The sequence below is a fragment of the Mandrillus leucophaeus genome, unplaced genomic scaffold, assembly GCF_000951045.1.
Source record: "Mandrillus leucophaeus isolate KB7577 unplaced genomic scaffold, Mleu.le_1.0 Scaffold329, whole genome shotgun sequence".
NCBI classification, from domain to species: domain Eukaryota; kingdom Metazoa; phylum Chordata; class Mammalia; order Primates; family Cercopithecidae; genus Mandrillus; species Mandrillus leucophaeus.
The window spans coordinates 4,005,633-4,021,892 of NW_012103465.1; the positions used below are offsets into that span (position 1 = coordinate 4,005,633).

At 33.1% G+C, this 16,260-nt stretch overlaps 1 protein-coding gene across 4 annotated transcripts in view; it reads left to right on the plus strand.

The window, feature by feature from the left end:
• The window catches only part of RIC1 (RAB6A GEF complex partner 1), a 165,408-nt gene that overhangs the window by 62,132 nt on the left and 87,016 nt on the right, over positions 1–16,260 (plus strand). For all 4 annotated transcript variants that reach the window (XM_011988383.1, XM_011988384.1, XM_011988385.1 and 1 more), the window contains exon 3: positions 10,181–10,260. In XM_011988383.1, coding sequence (XP_011843773.1) covers positions 10,181–10,260 — 80 coding nt within the window. The remainder of the gene's footprint in view (positions 1–10,180; positions 10,261–16,260) is intronic.

Genomic DNA, 16,260 nt, shown 5'->3' on the forward strand with positions numbered 1-16,260 from the left:
TGTGTGAAAATAATAAAAGTTCCTGTATGTATTTATCAATTTAAAAATTTACTCATTTCTGAGTTAGAATCCAATGCAGACATTTAAAATCAAATTACAGAAGAATGTCAAGTTTATACATTTGTGGTAAAATACCATAAAAGCAGATTATAAAACTGTGTGATAGCTTTATATGAAGAAAAAATTATATTTTAGATAACCCTCTACTTAAGAAACTCACAGATTTATCAACTGCTCATCAACCAGTTACATTAGCAGTCATTTACAGTATCATCAGTTTGGATTTAAAAACAGACAGACTTCAGTAGAAGTCTAATATGCTATAAAATATGAGAGTTTCTGCAAATGTCCCTGGAAAAGACATAAGGACTACATAAAAATTAATAATGATTATCTGTGAATAGTGAAACTATTGGCAGTTTATTTTTGTTACTTTCTGTGTTTCTTGGGTTTTTTTCATTGAACATGGAGAAATTTGTCATTCATAACAAAAAACATTTAACAAAAATTCATTTATGATCCTATATGAATTTTAAAATTCATATAAGCTAAAATGTTAATTCATGTTTTAAATAACCCAAGTAAGGATGAATTAAGTCAATAGAAGCAAGTCAGCATTTACTCAATATATTTAATACAAGCCAGATTACTATGACTAATATTATATTTATCTTAACATCTCCACAAAGTTCTAGAACTAAGACAGTGGTGAAAGGATAATAAAAACTTAGGACCCCAATTCACCACGCCAAAAGGGAAAAAATAAGCTGAAAGCCCAGTCACGTAAGAAACTGCCTTTCCTTTTGTTCCTAAGCTGATAACTACAGATAAAAGGTTAGGTTAGCTACTCCACAGGTAACTACTTGTGTTCACCTTATCTTATGTAAAGTGCCTGTTTAATGATGCCAGATGAATACATAATTGACTATTCCTCTACTTGCTCTTTTCTCGTGGAACTTGTGGATTACCATACCCTCCTTCTCTCCCCTACAGCCCACTTTTCTCCTTTAAATATTGACACCCTCAAATTCATCTTTGGAGAAAGGCACAGATCACAGACTGTCACTGTGGTTCTGTATTTTTTTCTTCCGAGCATATCCTTAACCTTGGCAAAATAAACTTCTAAATTGATTGAGACCTGTCTCAGATACTTTTTGGTTTACAACTATGTTAAAGTTTCGGTGCCACAAAAGAAATAGCACTCAAATATAAAATTTTCTTTTTAATTCTCAGCAAGGCAATGTAGAAGGGTGCACCCTTACAGATGGAGCAATGGTGAGCCCACACTTGGACAAGGGAGGGGAAGGGATTCTTATCCCTGACGCACGTGGCCCCTGCTGCTGTGTTGTTCTCCCCTGTTGGCTAGGGTTAGACCACACAGGCTAAACTAATTCCAGTTGGCTAATTTAAAGAGAGTAACGGGGTGAGTGATTTGGCGGGAAAAATGGTTATGGCAGAGCAGGAAATCAGAATGAGTCAGGGTGGAGAATGAGCAGGTAATCGGAATGAATCAGGATGGAATGAGTCAGGGTGGAGCAGGTAATCGAAGAAGATTGCCTTATGAGGAAGTTAAGTTTAAAAGTAGAAGGCAAAGAAATTGAACATACTGACATATTGATTCTTTGAAGAGAAATTTAGAACTCATATCTAACAACTATAAGTAATAAATAAGTGAAATAAAAATTGGATTTTCAGTAGCCAAAAATATTAAATTATTTTTTTACTCTTGTATGTACTTTATTTCTTCAACTTAAGGCAAGTATAATTTCTTCTAACTTCTTTGTTGTCTTAATATTAGAGTAATATAAAAGGTAGTCACTTAATAAATTAATGTGAAATTATTTCTGATATAAAAAGCTATCAGACTGTTCCCTCTTTACTGTCTGTGAGAATTTTAGGGGGGAAAACTGCATACAAAATGGCCTACAAATAAGATGGAGCAATCAGATGTAAAAACTAGTGTACCAGTTGCTTGAACTTTCACTGAACTCTTCTTTGAAAGATGAGGAAGAGTTTTAATTATATACTGAATATAAAAATTATCCTATTCATAATTTGCATACAGCACATTTGCAGTCAGTGGTAATTTATTGATCTTGAAACCACCTTTGCAAAAATAACAATGAGAAAATTATAACAGTAAAAGAAATCTAATCTAACTAACCCCCATCTTGCCTTTAACCTCCCAACTGCCCTTAGTCGTTCCTGGGCCTGGGCCATGCCATCTTTAGGAGAAATTTACAGTTTAAATGATAATGGCCCTTCCTCAAAACTAAACCACCTTTGTAAAGCTAATGAAAGATGAGGTCTTGCTGTGTTGCCCAGACTGGTCTCAATCTCCTGGGCTTAAGCGATATGCCCACCTCAGACTGCCAAAGTGCCGGGATGACAGGTGTGAGCCACTGCACCTGGCCTGGATAAGCGAACTTTCTAGGTAACCGAAGATTTATTGCATTCTGAAACTTTACTAATTGAATGATTCTTTTCCTCAAATATACTGTATAGTTTTTTATCCTTGTATGAAATATATTGAATATGAATTAACTATGTACTTGAAGGTTAAATTTTATAATTATAGTAGTAAATTTTGGGAGGTGTCTGTGTTCTAGGCACTATTATAAGTGTTTTACATGTATTAAAATTAATTTATTATTCATAACAGTCCTCTCAAGATGGATACTTTTATATTCCCATCATACAGTTGAGCAAACTAGGGTACAGAGAGATTGAGTAACCTGCGCAAGAATACATGGCTAATAATGAAATGTTAGTAATATTTTAAAAGCTCTATTTCTGCATCATTAATAGAGCCATAGCCTTCTCCTTATCAATTTGTATCTTAAAAAGAAATCTCACTGACACTTTTTTAATGGGATGTGAAGAAAAAAATTGCTTTACTGTTTTAACTATCCTCATCTCTCTCAAAACCAACGACTGATCTGCTTTCTATCACTGCCAGTTACTTTGTGTTTTCTGGTTTTATATAAATTAAGTCATACAATATATACTTATTTTTTCTAGTTTCTCTCAGCATATTTTGAGATTCATCCATTTTGTTGTGAATCAGTAATTCATTGTGAGTATTAGTTTATTTTACGGATTTCTCACAGTTGGTTTATCCATTCATCTGTTGATGGACAGTTTGAGTTGTTTCCAGTTTGGGGCTGTAACAAACAAAACTACATGAACATTGATGTACAGGTCTTTGTACGGATGCATATTTCCTTTTCTCTTGGGTAAATATCCGTGCGTGGAACAGCTACATTATAAGGTAGAAGTATATTTGACTTTTAAAGGAAATGCCAAACTTTTTTCTGAAGTAGTTATACCATTTTACATTCCTACCAGCAGTGTATGAGAGTTTCTATTTTCCTCTATCTTTGCCAACATGTGATAGGGTATGCCTTTTTAATTTTAGCCATTCTGGTAGTGGTGTAGTGGTATCCCATTATAGTTTTAACTTGCATTTTTCTAATAACTAATGATGTTGAACATTTTTCTCATTTGTTTATTTGTTATTTGTGTGTCTTATTTGGTGTGTGTGTTCAAATCTTTTGCCCATTTTTTTTAGGTGGGTTCCTTGATTTTTTATTGTTGAGTAAGTTCATCTTTTACATCTTGATATCTGTTCCAGTATAATTAATTGAAAAGGTTATCCCTTCTACACAGCATATCTTTTGCACCTTTGTCAAAAATCAGTTGTGTATATATGTGTGGGTTTATTCCCATATTCTTTATTCTGTTCCATGATCTATTTGTATATATTTAACATCATTTTGATTACTCTAGATATATAATAATTTTTGAAATCACACAGTGTTAGATCTCCAACTTTGTTCATTTTCAAAGTTGCTTTTGCTATTGTAGGCCTTTGTATTTCCGTATTAATTTTATGTTCATCTCATCAATTTATACAGAAATGTCTGCTGGGAGTTTGTTTGGGATTACATTGAATCTTTGGATCCATTTGGGGAGAGTTGCTATCTTAGCAATATAAACAAGATGTATTTCTCTGTTTAAGTATTTTTACTTTCAGCAATGTTTTGTAGTTATCAGTGTACAGGTATTTCATCTCTTTTGCCGGATTTATCCCTAAGTATTTCACAACTTTAATGTTACTGATTTTTTTTTCATTTTCTAATTGTTCTTATTAGTATATAAAAATGCAGTTGATTTTTCTGTATTCGTCTTGTGTCCAGCAGTCATACTAAACTCACTTATTGTAGTCAATTCCATTGGGATTCCTATGGAAATGACCATATAAAAAACAGTTTTACTTTTTCTCCCCAATTTATATACCTTTTCTTTCTCTTGTCTGAATTTACTGATTAGACAGTGTTAAATATGATGAAGGCATTCAGTCTTTCATCATGAAGAATGATGTTCTAAATATTTCATAAATCTCTTTCATCAAGTTATGGAAGTTTCCCATTTCTTCCTAATTTACTGAGAATTTTTAATCAGGAATGGGTGTTGAATTTTGTCTAATGCTTTTAATGCAATGTATTGAGACTGTCATGGTTTTCCTTTTTTAGTTTGTTAATAAGGTAAATTACATTTGTTGAACTTTGTTAAACCAACCATGCATTCTTGGATAAACCCCATTTGATTGTGATGTATTTTTTTTAATAATGTTGAACTTAATTTGCTATAATTTTGTTTAGAATATGTTAATGAGGGATCTTGGCCTATAGTTATAATGTCTTTGTCTGGTTTTGTTGTGAGGGTAATGCTGACCTCATAAAATGAGATAGGAAGTGGTTCCTTCTCTTCGGTTTTCTGAAAGAGTTTGTATTGAACTGATATTATTTGTTTCTTAAAGAGTTGGTAGAATTTACCAGTGATGCTATCTCAGCCTAGAGTTTTCTTTGTGGAAAGGATTTGAATTGGAATTATAATTTCTTTAACAGACATTGGCTATTCTTTTCAGTGAACTTTGGTGGTTTGTGTTTATCAAGGAATTTGTCCATATCATCCAAGTTGTTAAAATTATTGTCATATTAATAATGTGACCTCATTTTTCTTTCAATACCTCTAGAATTTGTAGTGATGTCACCTCTTTGATATCTGTTAGTGGTTCTTTTTTGCCTAATTGGTATGACCAGAAGTATGTCAGTTTTAGTGATCTTCTAAAACAATAACAAAAGAACCCCAGATTTTTATTCATTGATTTAATTTTTCTGTTTTCTATTTGATTGATTACCATTCTGAGCTCTGTTATTTGCTTGCTCCCACACCCCCCACTACTTGCTTTGGATGTCATTTACTCTAGTGTAATTTGTTTCTAGTTTAAGCATGTCATTGATTTGAGATTTTCCTTTTTTTCTAATGTAAGTATTTTAAGGCTGTAAATTTCCTCTTTAGTGTTGCTTTAGCAGCATCCCACAAATTTTGGTATGATGTGTTTTTTAAATTTCCTTTTTTCTCCTTTGATTCATGGGTTATTTAGAAGTATGCAGTTTAGCTTCAAAATATTTGTGGGCTTTCCATAATTTTTTTTTATTTGTTTCTAGTTTTGTTCTGTTGGGATCAGGAAACATATATTATACACATTTTATTTTTATACATGGTATAAACCCCAGCATATACTGCTATTATTCTTGTTTTAAAGCCTGTTATCTTTTAAAGAAATTTAAGTGAAGCAAATGAAATTTGAATTTAATTATTTTTTTCTGACTCCTACCCCTGTCATTTGGGGACTCTGTTTATATGTATATTGGGCTACATTAAATTGTCCCTCAGTTCACTGATTCTGTTTCTGTTTTATTTTGGGGGTTTTTTGGTGTGTGTTTCATTACGGATAATTTTTGTTGCTGTGCTTTTATGATCAATGTCTAACCTGTCATTCATCCAGCCAATGCCTTTTTCATCTCAGATATTTTATTATTTCTGTTTCTAGAGTTTTGTTTGGGTTTTCTATATTGTCTAACCTTTGGAACATATGGAGTATAGTTCATATGTGGAACATATGAAATATAGCAGAAGGTTTTAATGTCCTTTTGTGCTAATTTTAACATCTGATTGAGTTATGCATTGTTTTGATTGGTTGATTTTTCATTATGTCTCGTGTTTGTCTTACTCTTCCTGGACTCTTCATCTTCTTCTCAACTCTGGAAGTCTGCCAGACTTTGTCTTAGTGCCCCTTCTAAGTGTGCTGACCCAGAAATTCTCACAAGGCAGTAAACTGGGTAAGAGTAGTAGGGTTCACTTCAGTTGTTTCTCATCTCTCAAGGATGACTGGCCTTCATTGCTTGATGCCAATGTTTTGAAAACTATTTCATATATTTTGTCTGCTTTTTGTTGTTGTTGTTGTTGTTCTTGTTTCAGATGGGATTATAAATCAGCTTCAGCTTATTCCTTCTTAGTTGGTAGGAGAAGTCTGGCCTTTTTAAGAAACAAATTAGTACTCTGGTATAAAATAGTGTGTGGTTGTATTAGGAATAATTTTGATGAGTATTCACGTCAAAAGCTCCTCATCGCGTATATTTGAGAGTGATTTATAGCTTTCATCATTTCCATTTAAATATATTCATATCTATGTATGTATAAAGTCCAGAAGATTATACCAAAAATGTTTATTAGCTTGGGGGTGGTATGATATGGGGTCACTGATTTTAGGTATTTTTAAATTTTGAACATGTACAATAAATTGAAAACAGAAAATATCATTTGCAGGCCAGCATGAAGAATTTAAAGTGCTAGCCTCTTATTTCAGAGTTATTTGAAGCCTCACATGACAATATGTTGGGATAAAAGATACATCTTTAAATCATCAAATTCTTATCTCTTAAATTAATATGGTAATCTTCCTGATGCATCATTCAGGTTATTGGAGCCAGATGCATATGTCTGTCCTTTCATAATTTAAAAAGTATATCCTAACGGAGAAATGCATTATGGTTTGAATTCTGGAGTATCTGGTGAATGCATATGTGACAGAATAATTGGATAATTATAGAGGAAGGTATTGGAATTGCTGCTTCCAGGTAAAGCGTTAATTAAACATACTACTTCATTTGCCTCATGACAGTAGGATTTCAGTTCTTACTGTTTACAGGGAATTATAATTTATGGCACATGCCATACATCAATCACAATTTTTAAAATATATTTAATTTTGGGAAAGAGGGCAAAACTTGGCAAGTGCCCAAAACAAAACACAAACATGCAATAATAATAACATCAACTATCACTACCTCCAGATTTCACATTCTTCTTTCTAAAATGTAGAATTAGCTGAGGTAGTTTGTATGGTTTTTCAAACCTACCATTATTAGATTTACAGGTGAAAAATTATACATTAAAATTTAATATCCATACCTGACTGAATTTCTGATGCATTTGTTAATGTCCTTTTAAATTCTTGTTTCTGGTTATTTCATTCTAAGTATATTTATAGAGACAAATCTGTTTTATCCTCTATTTAAGTAGTGATGTTCTTTTATTTTTTTTTTTCCTTTATCCATGTGTATCTATGATAACCTTTATCCCTGTAGATCTATGACCCTAATTCATGGATATACAAAAGAAAGGGATAAGAAGACCTGTCATTTAAATTGCCTACAGAAATTGTTTGACCCTTGTGGTTAAAACTACATAATCCAGTAGTAGTGTGCCTTGGAGAAAGAAAAAAATAGATAGATAGATAGATAGATAGATAGATAGATAGATAGATAGATAGATAGATAGATAGATTGATTTAAAATATGATAACAGGTAAAAGAACTCCAAATTACTTAGAAACATTCGTTTTGGTGTATTTGTGTGTGTGTGTACATGTTTAAAGAAGGTATTAGGATTGTTGCCTACAGATTAAGCAATAGTTATATGCTTTATTTGCATTATTTTGGGGATGCGAAGAGAAGGCCCACTGTAACACTGCATAATGACAGATTTAGTATAACAACATTAAGATGCTACATTTTGGCCAGGTGCAATGGCTCATGGCTATAATCCTAGTACTTTAGGAGGCTGAATTAGGAAGATTGCTTGAGCCCAGCAGTTCAAGACCAACCTGAACAACATAGCAAGACCTCATCTCTAAAAATAATTTAAAAAATGAGCCAAGCTTGGTGGTGCACGTCTGTAGCCCCAGCTACGCAGAAGGCTGAGGCAGCAGAATCACTTGAGTCCAAAAGGTTGAGACTGCAGTGAGCCAAAATTGTACCACTTCACTTCAGCCTGGGCAATATAGACCCTGTCTCTGAAAAACAACAACAACAAAAATAAAGCTACTTTTAAAGGATAATCCATTTACTATCAAACACTTTTTAAATTGTTCAAAGGCTGGACTGTTTATAAAATGTCAAGAATAAATGTCTTAGGGATCTGGAAGTATATGGCATTTACTATTCCTACAAAGCCTTAGATATTTAGTAAAGAAGATTGATATATAGAATACCAAAATAGTAAATTGAGCCATTATTTGTCATTTCAGCTAGTGCACTGTGTTTATAAAATTTCTAAATGCTGGTGCAAAATGATGCATATTCTCCCTGACATTGTAGTCTTCTAAGCACTTGTTAAGATGCTGAGTATATTATTAACATTTGATACTCTGAAATGTTGAACTTTTGGCCCTGAGTAACTAATATTTCAGACAGCATTTTTAGGTTAATGTTATCCATCTTAAGCACTAGATCATATTATTTTACTTTTCTAGCTCATATAAGGTAATAGTAAAGTTTAAACGTTAGGGGCAGTATGTGTGAAACTTTTGTTATGATTTGATTTGAAGCCATTTTCCTTTTGCTTCCATATTCTCCATATTGCAAGAACATAAAATTGCACATAAAGAATTAGAAAGATGATCTTATCTGAAGAATTTTCACCTTTTTTGTTTTGTATCTTAACGGTGTTGAAACTGTAGTTTCAAATACATGATAAAATAGTAAAGTTAATAGTCAAAAAGAAAGCAAACCACCTGGCTTTGCTGAAGAAACTAAAGTATTTTCTTGGTCATTCCTTTGAAAAACAGGAAGCCAGAATTAGAAAAATTTGAAACCTTGGATAATTTCTTTGGTTTTCTTTGGTTCTACTTGGAGTACATGCCCACTTCCCTCTAAAATGATAGGAATTCAGTATTACTGTAAAGTAGTTTGGGCAAAACGCTGCCACTTCACTCTGTTATGCCTAAAAATGTTTGGCTAGAAACAGCTAATATTTTATACTTACGGAAATGTAAAAGGGTTGTTTGAACTTCACAAATGTATGTCATGACACAGATGTATGTCATGATCATGTAACAGTACTGTTTTTAATACAATTGTTTTTTTTTTTTTTGAGACGGAGTCTTGCTCTGTGGCCCAGGCTGGAGTGCAGTGGTGCAATCTTGGCTCGCTGCAAGCTCCGCCTCCCAGGTTCACGGCATTCTCCTGCCTCAGCCTCCCGAGTAGCTGGGACTACAGGCGCCCGCCACCACGCCCCGCCAATTTTTTTTGTGTTGTTTTAGTAGAGATAGGGTTTCACCATGTTCGCCACCATGGTCTCAATCTCCTGACCTCGTGATCCGCACTCCTCGGCCTCCCAAAGTGCTAGGATTACAGGCGTAAGCCACTGCGCCCAGCCTACAATTTGTTTTTAAAAAATATTTTGTTAACTTAGAAAAATGAACTAGCTGATATTCAAATTTTGGAAATTAAAAGTTTGCTCTGTTTTATGTCTGTATCTTGGGCTATATTTTGTAGTAAATCAGAGACCAAAAGATTGATTTTGAAATATATAAATATGCTGTTCTGAAGTTAATACTGTGTAAACTTTGAGTAAGCATTTTCTCTTAAAGGTGTAATAAAGCCATAAGTGGTATTGTTGCTTTATAAACTTAGAATAATAATTTGCCATATTAGTGCAGAGTTCAAAAAGTACTATATATTTTGCAAAATAATGACTTACTCATTATTGAATAATACACTTATTTGAGAGTATTCGTGTCTAGAATATTTTATGAAGTACTGATTTCACTGACATATTTTGAAATATTTTCAAATCTGTAAAAACCCTTTTTTTCAACATGGGTTATATTAAACAAGTGACTTTTATTTGCATAATTAGGCTATAATTCTCCAAGGGAGGGTACTGGAGAGTAAAATTTTTTTCAAAGTAAGAATTTATAAAATTAAAATTCAAGGTTACAGTTATAGCCTTACTCTTTAATTCATGATTAATAAAATTTCTCTTTCAGACGGCAAATGGATACATCTTGTTTTTTCATATTACATCTACAAGAGGGGACAAGTACCTTTATGAACCAGTGTATCCCAAGTAAGTTTGTTGCCTTTCATTCTTTTAATATGTGATTCACATGCTTTATGTTCAGAAAAACATTACAGTTTTGAGTTGTCTGTAGTGATTAGAATAAAACTAAGCCAGCATTTCCCAAATAGTGTTTCAAAAATTACCAGGTCTTTGAACTGTCATGTCTTGAATAAAGAATTCTTTAAGTCTGGGAATCTTGATGATAAACTGTATCAAGACTATTTTCTTGGGCATTCAGAATTACTGTTAATATACTCCAGGTCTAGCATTTCTCAGTCCTTATTAGGGAAGAGCTATGAGATGGTGAGAGGAAGAGTTGAAATGTTGGTAAGTTACAAGTACTTTTGCGTCTGCTTTTGTATATGCATAGAAAAAAGAACCCCAGACAGTTATTACCTCTTGGTTTAAATTTGGGAAAAACATGGACTTTTGCCCTTTACACTGTGTAGTTATGTATGTTTTTAATTTTTTTCCTTATAGCAGGCCTTAATTGTTGAAATAAAAGAACATAAAATTGTAAAGCATTCCATCTTTAAAAAAAAAAAATCAAGCCATAAAGCCAGATAAAAATATAAGAGCATTTATCACATTTCTAGATGGTGGAAGACATCCAAAGTTTCATAGGTATGTAAGAAATTAAAGAGAAAGACAGATTTTATTGTGTGAAAAGTTTAAATTTTTGAATATTAACAGAAAAAAAAACATTAATAGCAAGTAACTTGGGAAAAATATTTGTGGTTAATAGGGCCAAGTCTTACTACTTTTATATAAAATAGATATATAGATTGCCAATAAGCACACAGAGATTCCAGTAGATAAATAGGGAAAAGTAGTCTCATAAAAGGAAATACTGTAACTAACAAACTCAAGAGAAAGTATTTAGACCCAGTAGTAACCCAAATAAAATAAATATTAAATATAACCATTTTTTCAACCCACACATTTTAATATATTAAAATAGTTTTTAAAAATTGTTACTCACTGCTATCTGAGGTATAATAAAAGTTGTGTTGCACACTTCTGATACACCAAGGTGTGATAATAGGGAGTTGATTAACAAGTTAACTGTGGTACATCCTTCTCTTACAGTGACATGTAGTCATTATGTCTCAGAAAACTTTATAAACTTAAGAACCTGACCATATTATAATGCCAAGTGAAGAAACAAGTCATGCAAAATTATATATGCAATATGACCACAACTATATAAAACAAAACAACGAAAGTCATCTAAAGACAAAATCTAGAGCAATACAATACAAATATTTATAGTAATTGCTCCTGAATGTAGAACTGTAGTGATTCTTCTGCTTTTCAACTCTTAAATTTTCAACTAGTTAGATTTTCTTGATGGTATAGCCACTTGTTTTTGTAACAAATATAGTGCTAACTGAGGTATTCAGTTTTGGAAATCTTTAAAGTACAGACATTTTTTTGATAATGGGATTCAATTTAATTTGGTTATTTTTCAATAAAAGTAGTGCAAAGAGTTTTGACACATAAATATAGTGCAAAATGATAGGAACATCGTGATGTAGTTAGACATTTTAAATTCAGTTTTATGGGTAAAACTGAAAATAAATGAATTTTTTTCATTCTAAGTGATAATTTTGTGATTATTTTGAAGAACTGTTGTAATCAATGACTAAAATTAGATTTACTTGTGCATTTTGAACTATTATATTTGTTTTATTGCTTAATTTAGACATGTTCCTATAAATAAAAAGCAATAATCAGAAACAACAATTTAACTTCATTAATTTATGTTCCTGTGGGCATGGTAGAGAAATAACTTCTCATGAAACAGTGAAAATTCTATTTTCTTTATTTCAGTTCACTAATAGAATTACATGTTTGTGGTGTTTTGGAATGGTATTTTGAGACCCACTTTTTGTGTTCCAGAAAAGTTTTAAGAATCAGTTTGTTTCTTTTCTGATTCTGTAACTGCAAGAAACACCAGTTAACTAAGTAGTCCTGACAATGCATGAACTTTGCTGTGTTTGACTCTGTGTGTTAAGGCAGAGAACTAAATAAAAAACATACGCTCTTTCTTAATTTGGGCATTCTTTTCCTAAATTGAAAGTTTTAGGTTTCAATGACTGGCCTCAATAAAATGTGCGTTGCTTTAGAGCAGCTTGAGTGATCTGTTAAAGATACAGGCTTTGGTGTCAGATAGACCTGGAATTAAATGTTTGCTCTGCCACTTTTCAGCTATATGATTTCTTTCAAGTTATTTAATACCACCAAAATCTTTCCTCATCTGTAGAGTAGGATAACAGTAGTAATCATCTCATAAGATCATTCATATTTAATGCTTACGTAAGCACCTAGCTTATGGGATAATTAATAAAGGACAACTGTTATTATCAGTAATTTTTTTAACCAAGTATTTACTTCATTTCTAAGCTTTTAAGTAATTTTTTAAATATATATATATATTTTTTTACTTGATATTTTACTTCTTTGCCAGAGTCTCAATTCTAGTAACTGCTACCTAAAATCTCTTATATGAAAATAGTTCTGCAGATTGAAGTCAGCCTGTTGTGTATTTGTGTGCTAGACTATTCTAGTTATGTTACTTTGGTCTAGTAAGTTTCTTGGTTTTTCTGCAGAACTCATTTGTACAACGGGAATAAAAATAACGTCTTTAATTGTTAAGAGGATTATGTGAATTCATATTCTTAAAACCTGAAAAATAGTGGTTATATAAGGTTTTGAGAAAAGTAAAGTTTGGTTTTGACAGTGGTATCTTCATTGTCATGTGTGCCGTTATAAACCCTTGTGTAGTTCGAGACACTATTCTAAGCACTTTTTAATACTTATTTAATCTCCGTGGCAACCCTATGAGGTCGTTAGGTATAACTATTATACAAATTGCTGCACAGAGAGGCAAAGTAACTCACCCATAGTCACACGCTAATAAGTTGCACAGCCAGGATTCAGACGTAAGTGTTGCAGCTCTAAAGTCTGTGCTATTTAGTAATATACTGTCTCAACCCTGTTTATGCTCCATCCAGCTACTACTTTGGGGTTTATCTAGGAGTAGAGAATGGAAAAATAAAGGAGAAATGATCTGGAGTGGTTTCTAATAGTCCTGAAGAATAGAGGCAGTGTAATTACTGAGGCCAGTGGTTAATTGTCCTCTTCTCACTTACTGACAGAAATTCTATTGTCTCTTGTTTCTCTTCTCTAAATCTTATGAATTTATCACATGAGTTTTTCTAGAGTATCTTAACTTCCCTGTATTATGTGACAGCATCTTAGCCTCAGACTGCATATCCTTTTCCACAGTGCTCCATCTGAGGACACAGGTCAGATGCGTCATGATCTTTCCTAGTTTCCACCTCGTGTTGTTTCTAGCATCCTTCCTATAGCTGTTGGGAGTCAGTCTTCAACAATGGTGGCAGTCTTATTAAGTGACTCTGTACCTCAAAGATCATTTATTCTTTGATGAATGAATTTTCCATTTTAGAAATCTTAGATTCCATTGTATATTACAGTATCTCTTCATATTAGTTACACAGACCAGTGGGCCAGACTAGTTGAAGGTTCTCTGGACATTTTATTTTATGGCTTGGAAATTTTAGTGAAATTAATGAAGGAAACTTCCAGGGATAATTCAGAAATAATTTGTGTTTACCTTTAAAACGTGTTCATATGCTTATGTTTAAATAGAAGTTTAGTAGATCTTTAAATTGCACATCATATTTAATTTCAGCATAATGAAAATAATTTAAACAAATATGTTATCATAATGTATACTCTGTTGAGAGCAGAGATTTTCCCCCCGTTCTTCCTGTCTTTTCACTGCTACTACTACCCTCTTTTTTGTTAGAGACTAGCATTATTGAGGCTGAGTTTCTTAAAAAAAAAAAAAAAAAGTTTCTGTACTAAAATTCAGTACATTTAATTATTACATAGTAAAGATACTGATCTTTTTCACTGAAGAAAACAAAATCACTCCAAAATATAATCAAATCTCCTTCTCCTCTTCCCCCTCCACCCTCCCAACATAATTTCATCTGATGGTGATACTTCTTACCAGCTCATTACTAATGAATTAGTGCCAGCTGGAAAGGAAGAAGAGAAAAGCTACTTGAGGTTAGCAATTTTTAACTTCAACACAACTTGCCCCTTCTAAAATCCAGCTTCTTTGCAGAAGAAACCTACAGTAAGGGACAGAAGCATCTAAATCATACCAAATTTAGAGGTGACAAGAGATCTGAATTAGTTACAGACTCATGAAAGTTTCCCTCAACACATGTTTATTTCTTTTTGCTAATATGTTCTGAGTGTTCATTTTCTAGAGAGGAACTTTAGCCACTTTTTCCCTGTATTTCTAATAATAAACCTTGTTCTACATTCAGTTTATAAACTTGACGAAGTATGCTAGTGATCTTAATGTTTTTTGTTCTGCTTGAGCCTCTGAAAACATCCCATGTATAGTTTGATTTCAGTGTGTTTTTATTCTGTAAATGTACATGGGTGACCTTTCACTATTGAACTTTGCATATTACATGCATCCATTACTTCACATTATAGTTGCATGAGCACTTATTAATAGGATTGGTAACAGAGTTATTACATAAGTTCTGGATAGTGAAGACTACTCCCTTATTGGCCACACTTCCAAGGATGGCACCTGAGTCCAGAGAATGATAGGACTGGTAAAAAAATCTGCCCAATTCAGAGAGCCCTGCACATTGTTTCTGTCAGACTGGAGGCTGTCTCAATGTGTGATAATGTAGATGATAAGCAGTTTTTGTTTTTTGGTGTTTTGTTTTGTTTTGGTTTGGTTCTTTAAAAGAGTCTGGTGAAAGGGTACTACATCTTTCAAAAAACGCTTCTGAAAATTATTTTCATCCATGTGTCTATCCATTTAAAAAGTATTGAATTTTGTCCGGCTCTACGCATTATTGTAGATACTGGAGATCTAACAGTGGAAAAAAACAACAAAACAAAAAGCCCTGCTGATAGAGCTTGTTATTCTTCTAGTAGAGAGTGATAAGTGAAATACATTATGAGTTAGGAGATTTTTCTCCACTCTATGGAGAAAAATAAAGCGGGGTAAGGGAATAGAGTGGGACATGACTTAAAACAGCAGTCGGTGTCTTCACTGAGAAGATGACATATAAAAGGATCTCAAAGATGATGAGGTAACAAAATATACATCCAGAGGAAGACCATTCTGGATTGGTGAGATTTAGCAGGTATGAAAATTCGTAAGAAGATAAATTTTAGGTCCTATAATAAATTTTAGGTCCTATAATAATTTATAGTTAGTAAGAAATGATGAATTTTTTATTAGCTGTAAAAATGAAAATGCAGTCTGGTTTTTAGGTAACTGAATCGTGGGAAAGTCAAGAGCCCTTTTTTTTCTTCCAGTAAATGGCACCACCATGTATTTGAGTTTATTCACTCTTCCTGCCCACTAACATTAATAGCCAGTCTCTATCTAGTCCAGTATATTCTACCTTGTGTGTCATTTCTTTTCCCTCCTCGTAATTCCCAATGACAGTAGTTTGGTTTAGGTCTTGTCACTTTTCTCCTGGATTATTATTATATCATTTTTTTTGAGACACAGTCTCGCTCTGTCGCCTGAGCTGGAGTGCAGTAGTGTGATCTTGGCTCCCTGCAACCTCCACCTTCCGGGTTCAAGCCATTCTCACATCTCAATCCTGAATAGCTGGGACTACAGGCATACACCATCGTGCCTAGCTAATTTTTGTATTTTTACTAGAGACGGGGTTTCATCATGTTGGCCAGGATGGTCTTAAACTCCTGACCTCAAAGGATCTGCCTGCCTCGGCCTCCCAAACTGCTGGGATTACAGGCATGAGCCACTGCACCAGGCCTATTATGTCTTCTTAATCTCAAATTCATGTCTAAGCCTCACTCACCCCCCTACCAAGCCAAACATGCTATTGCTTTGCTAAACTTTATTACAGTTACCATCATCTTTTGTATAGTTGTATGAGGTAGAAAACCTTGAATTCTTTATTTCTT